This window comes from Arachis stenosperma, chromosome 7 (assembly GCF_014773155.1).
Source record: "Arachis stenosperma cultivar V10309 chromosome 7, arast.V10309.gnm1.PFL2, whole genome shotgun sequence".
Classification (NCBI taxonomy): Eukaryota; Viridiplantae; Streptophyta; class Magnoliopsida; order Fabales; family Fabaceae; genus Arachis; species Arachis stenosperma.
Genome location: NC_080383.1, coordinates 88,327,664 through 88,335,798, shown reverse-complemented (window position 1 = coordinate 88,335,798; position 8,135 = coordinate 88,327,664). Strand labels below are relative to the sequence as shown.

The following is an 8,135-nucleotide window of genomic DNA, read 5'->3' as shown; positions in this document are numbered from 1 at the left end:
GGGTAAATCACTCAACTAAGCCAATGAGTGAATAAAATTACACCAATTCAATCAGCCAAAAGTAAAACCGATTTATGAATCAACCAGAGTGGCATTTCTATGTAGTTCGAATTAGGTTAATTCGAACTTCACACTCAAGTAATTCGAATCAGCCTGATTCGAATTACACACACGCACACACCCACTAATTCAAATCAACCTGATTCGAATTACACACACGCAATCTAAAGTAATTCTAATTGGGGTGATTCGAATTACTCAAGCTATAATTCGAATGATACTGTTTCGAATTATACAGGGCCAGACGTGTATAAATATGGTGTGAATGTAAATTGATCTCATTAGAGTAAGAAAATGGCTAGTGAGGAGAGTTTTGTAGTGTTGGTTCATCACAGAGGATCATTAAGAGGAAAACACGGTTTGGTGTGAAGTTCACTGATAAAGATCTTCTCAGTATTTTTATCAGGCCTACTACGAGTTACGATGACTTTGTGAATTCTATACTACAGAAACTTGGTCTGCAAGACGTGAAACAAGTTCAGAAGTTATTCTATCGCATTCTAATCTCAGTGCTGCAAGAAATTGTGAATGCACAATTGTTTCACAATAGGGAGTGATGAGGACTTGCAGGTCCTGTTTCATTGTCGTCGGTAGTTTCCCGAGGTTAAGACACCTGAGCTATTGGCGAAGTTGGTGATGTGGTATCTAGCTCGGGGGGTTCGAACTGGAATACCCACACTATAGGCACGGTAGCCGGTTCTAGCTTCAGACCTGTTGGTGCATCTTCATCCGTCCCTGTGAATGAACCTCCAGACAAACCTGTCGCCTCCCCGTCGTTCGCTATTGATCTCAACTGTAGTGGAGGCAGAGAGGTTGGTATCATGGATAGGGTACCGACTTCTTTACAGTGTGCGACAGTGGCTGGTCTGGGTGATGCATTGCTGGATGATGTTGACGATGATGATGTGGAGCCGGATATCATTGCTGATGACAGTGGCGATGAGATCGCAGCGAGTAATCCAGTTTGGACTGGACGTGGTTCTAGCTGTGGGACACAGCAGTACCCTCTGCACTTTTCATCTTTGGACTTGGATGCCATGAGACAGGAGGGGGTTCCTAGGGAACCTACTGGATTTGGTGCGAGAGATGCCGAGGGGTCTGGTGGTCTCACAGAGTTTTAGATTGGCCAGCAGTTTCCGGATAAAGATGAGGTTGTGTTAAGTGTGAAGACGTATAGCATCCGACGCGGGGTAGAGTACAAAGTGGTGGAGTCTGACTATCGCCGGTATGTAGGGAAGTGTTCTGAGTTTGGGAATGGGTGCACATGGTTGATTAGGCTAAGTCTCCGGCAGCGCAAGGGTATTTGGGAGGTAATACGGTACAACGGACCTCATACGTGTCTTGCGACGTCTATCTCTATCAACCAAAGAAGTTTGGATTATCATGTGATCTCGGCATTTATCATGCCAATGGTTAGAGTTTATGCATCCGTCAGCATCAAGGTGCTTCTGAATGCGACGGCGGCACACTTTGGGTTCAGGCCGACTTATAGGAGGGTTTGGTTGGCAAAGCAGAAGGCCGTCGCCCACATCTATGGTGATAGGGATGACTCGTATAACGAGCTGCCGCGGTGGGTGTTAGGAATACAGTTGACGATGCCAGGTAGTGTTGCAGTCCTTAGAACGAGTCCTGTCCGACTTAGGGACCAGGTTGATGGCTCGCAAGCCTATTTTCACCGGCTTTTCTGGACGTTTCCACCATGTATTGAGGCATTCCGGCATTGCAAGCTGTTGGTGAGTATTGACGGCACCCACTTGTATGGTAAGTATGGGGGTATGTTGCTCGTCGCGATTGCACAGGACGGAAACGCCAACATCCTGCCTGTTGCATTTGCACTCGTGGAGGGTGAGAATGCGGAGTCTTGGTCGTTCTTTCTTTCCCATCTCCGACAGCACGTGACCCCGCAACCGGATCTCCTGGTTATATCAGATAGGCACAACGGGATCAAGGCTGCGCTTGAGGCTCCCGACGAAGGATGGCTACCTCCTGCTGCATACCATGCATTCTGTATTCGACATGTGGCAGCAAATTTCGCCCTGACATTCAAGGGCAAGGACACAAGGAGGCTTCTTGTGAATGCAGCTTATGTGAAGACTAAGGTAGAATTTGATTACTGGTTTGATATTCTGCGGTCTGAAGACCTTGCCATGTGTGAGTGGGCGAACAGAATTGAGTATTCATTGTGGACTCAGCATCGGAACGAGGGTAGGAGATTTGGACACATGACGACAAATATCTCCGAGTGTGTTAATTCAATCTTAAAGGGGGTCAGGAATCTTCCGGTGTGTTCGCTGGTGAAGGCTACTTATGGAAAGTTGGCAGAGCTATTCATTCGTAAGGGGAGAGAGGCAGAGGCCCAGCTATGAACTGGACAGAAATTCAGTCAACATCTGGTGAAGTGTATAGAGGCCAATCTGAAGACGGCGAGGTGTTTCACGGTGACTTTGTACAACAGAGATAACTCGAAGTTCACCGTCTCAGAAACCACTCCTACTGGTTCGTTCTCACTTGGTAGCTACAAAGTGTCACTCGGGACTCAGACATGTGACTGCAGATATTTTCAGGCACTTCATTACCCGTGTCCTCATGCCTTGGCATGCTGTGCCTATTCACAGCTTACTTGGCAGCCGTATGTCTACCAAGTGTATCATCTTAGCTCGGTGTTCAGTGTGTACCGGATGGGGTTCACACCTCCCATTCCCGAGGGATTTTGGCCACCATACGATGGGCCGACAGTGATACCAGACCCCACCAAAAGGCATCCAAGTGAGGGACGTCCTAGGTCCACCAGGATCCGGACTACTATGGACGAGGCTAATTCGAACAGGCCGAAGAGATGCGGTCTTTGTAGGCAACCAGGACACACACGCCGGAGTTGTCCACAAGGCGGAGGAGCAAGGCACACTGGGGGAGATGAGTAGATGTCGTGTTAAATGAATTACTATCTTTTTAGCACTTTAGTATTTAGATTCCTTTGTTTTAGTTTGGTACTTGAAGGACCTGGATCTGCCATAACATCAAACTGGAAAACATGATCTGTCCGGCTCTCCCAATGAAGGTGTCAGAACTGCAAGCTGTAGGGGAACCAATGATCACCACCTCTGCCGTCCTTCGACATCAAGAAGTCGATGTTCAGGGCGGACTGGGGGCGGGGCTGTACTCCACCGGACTGCGGTAGCACCCGATCTATCTGGTGCCACTCTATGACGGCGAAATATATCAATGCCATCACACACCGCCATATTGCCGTATGCCGAGGCTCCAATACCTCCGGATGCACAACCTGAAGAATGTCTAGAGAGCTATACGGCATCCAAATAAACTGCGAATACATAACGTATATAAACAAACAAATAAGTTACTTAATCCAACTTAAAAAAAAAAAGATTTTGTACTAATCTCTTCGTTGAAGACCCCGGCTATATGGGCTACTCCATCCAAACGATAAAGTCTGTCGAGATTATCCCCCATGGGCTAAATATCCTATTCAAGTCTTTGTTGTAGTCGTTTTGGGTTGTTTTCTCTGAGATTTTGTGGGGGTATGCTATTGAAAAAGTGGTTCGAATGAGGTTGGTTCGAACTCATTTTATAGCCGAAGCATGAGTAATTCGAAACACCCTAATTCGAATTACTACTAAAGCCAAAAATTGAGTAATTCGAATTAGTATGTGTGTGTAATTCGAATCAATGTGCGTGTGTGTAATTTGAATCAGACTGATTCGAATTACATAGAGTGTGAAGTTCAAATTAACCTAATTTAAACTATATAAAAATGCCACTTTAGTTAATTCATGAACCAATTTTATTTTTGGCTGATTAGTGTAATTTTATTCGCTCATTAACTTAGTTAAGTGATTTACCCTAAATTTTTTGTAAATATAAATATAAATTACAAATTATTATTGGATAATTACTGATCTAAATAAATAGTAATATTTACTATGTGTTATTATTTTATTTCTATCATATCTTTGTTATTTCTCTTATAACTATTTACGCACATATAATTACTAACAATCACATAAAAAGCGCTTATTATATTATCACATGTATATGATACAAAATTAACTGCCACTATTATTTTATAACTATAAAAAATGTAAAACATTTAAAAAAAAAAAAAGAATGGCCGGCCGAAGTAATACCTATATCAAGACGTTAGTTTTAATAATAGTATTAGCCATTTCTATGTTTATACCGACTAATGTCACCTTTACTTTAATTAGCAAGAGTTTATATTTTAGAAAGTGGTTAAAAATTAATTTCACAGTAAAAAAATATTAAAATAAAGAATAAAGTATATTTTTTGTTTTTGAAATTTGATAAAAAATTTAAAAATACCTTTAAATTTTATTTTGTTTCAATTTTGTTCCATAAGTTTTCGATTTGTATCAAATATACCCTAATGACTAAATTTTAAAAAAATTTAAGACTAATCTAACAATAATGCATGAAAATTATGTTTGATTTACTTGTGTTTAGAGTTGTTCTTATGAAATTATTATGTGTTTAGAGTTGTTCTTATGAAATTATTATTGAATTGATCTTAAATTTTTTGAAAAATTAGCCGTTAAGAGTATATTTAATGCAAATAAAAAATTTTTAGGACAAAATTAAAATAAAATAAAATTTAAAAATATTTTTAAAATTTTTATCAAATTTTAAAAATAAAAAATATATTTTACTCTAAAATAAAATATTAAAAATTTTATATATAATTTATTAAAAAAATTTAAGTTTGGGGACCATGGCCCTCCTCCTTTCAATGAGGCTCCGCGATGCTGTAAAAAAGAATAGTTGGGTAAAAATATAAAGATTTAATTAATATGTATTTTAAAATATATATTAAGATTATTAATTAAAAAATTATTATTATGAAAAATATGCAAAATTTAAATTTCAATATATTTATTAATAAAACTAAAATTCTTTATTAATAATAATTTTAGAATATATGTTAACTAAACTCATATATTAAAACAATAAAACTAACTTTATAATTATGAGGTAATTGGTTTGGTGTTTCAAGTTTCTATAAACAACATCAACCGATTCTTCACGGTAGGTCCAATTTTTTGAAAAGAAAAAGAAAAAACAATTCCATGTACTGATTGATGTAAACCTTGGTTAGAGAAATTTCGCACATGTATGTTGCTTGATAAGGGTAATTTGTAGTTGCATACGAATCATAAAAAGTCTCCATTTAGAGTGTGTGTGTTTTTTTTTTTTTTAATGTCGTTTATTATTAAAAACTTAAAACATTTGTTTTTTCCGAAAAATTCTTTTTATATTTTAAATAACATCTTTAGAGTACTTTTTTTAAAAAACAAATTAAGTTATTATTTAAAAGAAATAGTGTAGTTTGCACACAACTATGAGATAATTAGTGGCCTACACACCAATGAGCTTGCCATTATTATAAATAATCAAAGTTGCTAAATGCTTCGTTTGAGATTAAGAATAATATTTACTGAAGGCATGAGGTCAAGAAATAAATAAATAATTGGGGATGACTTCTTTTCCCTATTTAAATTCCTAAGCACATATACTTTTTAAAAAGCAACTTAATCATCATCATGATTGGTCTGGTCATTATAATCCGGCGAATATAAGTTATAATTCAGAGATTAGATTTAATCTGTTTTTATAAGTCAGTTACGTAAATTATAGCTCGGTCACTTACAAATTTAAGACAGAGTAATTCGTGATCCATTTGTATAAGTCGGCCGCGTGTGCTATAACTTGGCCACGTGCAGCAAATTCAAAAAGAGAACAGTTACTTGTTGATAATTCTAAAAAGACATTTTCAAAAAGGCCATCAAATGATTCTCTGCGAGATTCTCGGACCGTATCCATGCCTCATATCTCAGAATGAGGAGAACATACCACAATCAAGTCATATACAAATCTTATATAAACAGAATCAAGTAAATATAGTAGGATAAGTACACAGAGAACTCTCCCTTTTATTTTTTCTTTTTAAAAAAATTAGAAAAACTCTTTCTGACTTGAGCATTGGAGTCTCTTTGCAGGTCTCAACCTCCTCCGGTGTTCCTCAACGGCTGAAGTATAGCTTGGCGTCTGTGCTCTTAGGATAGAAAACTCCATACACATGGAAGAAGGAGTTATACCTCGACACTAGAAAGAGTTATACCTCGACTTAGATTACTGGATAGGAACATTTGGCACCCACTGTGGGGCTGAGTTTACTTAACCTCACTACTATTTTTTCTACCCAATTATTTATCCTATTTTCAAGTTATAATCAATAGCGAAGAGTAAAATAATCCACCTCCTCCTCCTCCCACTGATGCCAAGCTATTAGCTATTAATGAGTCGCTATGAACAAAAGTTTAGCGGATGGCCAAACTATTAAACCAGAAACAAAAATAACCAAGGCAATGAAGAGGAGCAGAAAAATCCTAGTAATGATAACGACTATACCTCGGAAGCTAAAACCGTGGTGATAGGACATCCAAAGCTCATCAGAGATGCATACATTTTGTGGCAATACTCTAACAAGTACAGGAAATATCTTTTTCTTAAAAGTGTATTACAGCTAAGTTCATATGTCGAAACACGGTTATGTGCTCTCTTTTATTAATAAAATATATTTACTTTTTTATTTTTAATTTTTTTCTATTAATCTTCCTAATTGATCTATAAGCCATTCAGTCCACGATCAAATCAAAACCGAACTATACTCCAATTTTCGAATGCACAAGATACCAAGCTATTTATTATGTTCAATTATCCCTAATAACCGACCATAAAGATCAGATACTCAAGCTCAAGTACAACTTACACAAGTGATACTTTGATGCAATCATTCAACTTCAAAATCAATCAATCAATCCGAGAATAAACTCGGCTATCAATCAATTCGAGAACAAAACTCGGCTTTTTATCAATCCAAACAAACCGGCACCTATAAGTCGGAATCACTTCAAACAAACTGATAATTATAAGTTTGAATCAATCAAAGCAAACCTACACCTATAAGTCAGCGTCAATCCAACAAATATTCACCTATAAGTCGGCAGCATTCGAACAAACAATCACCTATAAGCTCGTTCAAAAATATATTGAAATAAGCAACCTATTTTCCAATGACAAGCTTGTCCAATTTTATTTTTAAGATTATTAGGTTGATCTTGGGGGCTAATCCTTATATCTTCGAATTATAACACAATCACATCTCTTCTACATCCTGCCAAGTTATAACTCAATTTTCATAAAAGCTCAACCTGTTTCTCATAAAAATAAACAGGTCAAGTTTGGGAGCTATGATATGGTCATTATAACTCGGCGGATACAAGCTATAATTCAGAGATTAGGTCTGATCTGTCCTTATAAGTCAGCCACGTTAGCTATAACTCGGCCACTTGCAAATTCAAAATAGAGTAGTTTGTGATCCATCCGTATAAGTCGGCCGCGTGTACTGTAACTCGGCCACGTGTAGCAAATTCAAAAAGAGAACGGTTACTTGCTGATAATCCTAAAAAGACCTTGTCAAAGAAGCCACCAAATGATTCTCTGCGAGAGAACAGACCACAATCAAGTCATTTTTAACTTGAACGTTGGAGTCTCTTTGCAGGTCCCAACCTCCTCCGGTGTTCCTCAACGGGTGAAGTATAGCTCGAGATTTCGGAAAAAAATCAAGCGAGAGAAAATGTGGGAATTGAAATGATGATAGTTTGATTCCCAAACTTACTTAGAAATAGCTTTCAAACTTTGAACCAAATATGGAAATATGATATTCCCATCTTAAAATTCCTAGGAATTATTTATAATTCCTCCAACCACACACACCCATAGATATCAAGTTAACGGGTCCCTCATCTTATAAACTCTTTACTCTTTTTTATTTTTTTTGATATAAGACTAATTTTAACACTTCTCACACTTACGACACTAACACTATTATGCTAGCTACCTTCATTCAAGTTCCTCTGTTCTGAAAAATGTTAATTCACATTTTTGGTGTAAAAAACAAAATGTCACTGTTAATTCAAATGTAAGACAAAAAAAATGTATTAGTCATCTAGAATTTCTCTTTATATTATATTATTTTT

The 8,135-nt window shown here is 37.3% G+C and overlaps 1 protein-coding gene across 1 annotated transcript; it reads left to right on the top strand.

Annotated features, from left to right (window-relative positions):
• The first annotated feature begins 1,469 nt into the window (after positions 1-1,469).
• On the top strand, positions 1,470-2,981 carry LOC130940077 (uncharacterized). Its single transcript, XM_057868128.1, has 2 exons — positions 1,470-2,394; positions 2,467-2,981. Exons 1-2 carry the CDS (start codon positions 1,470-1,472, stop codon positions 2,979-2,981), a joined length of 1,440 nt encoding a protein of 479 aa, XP_057724111.1.
• Positions 2,982-8,135: the final 5,154 nt, after the last annotated feature.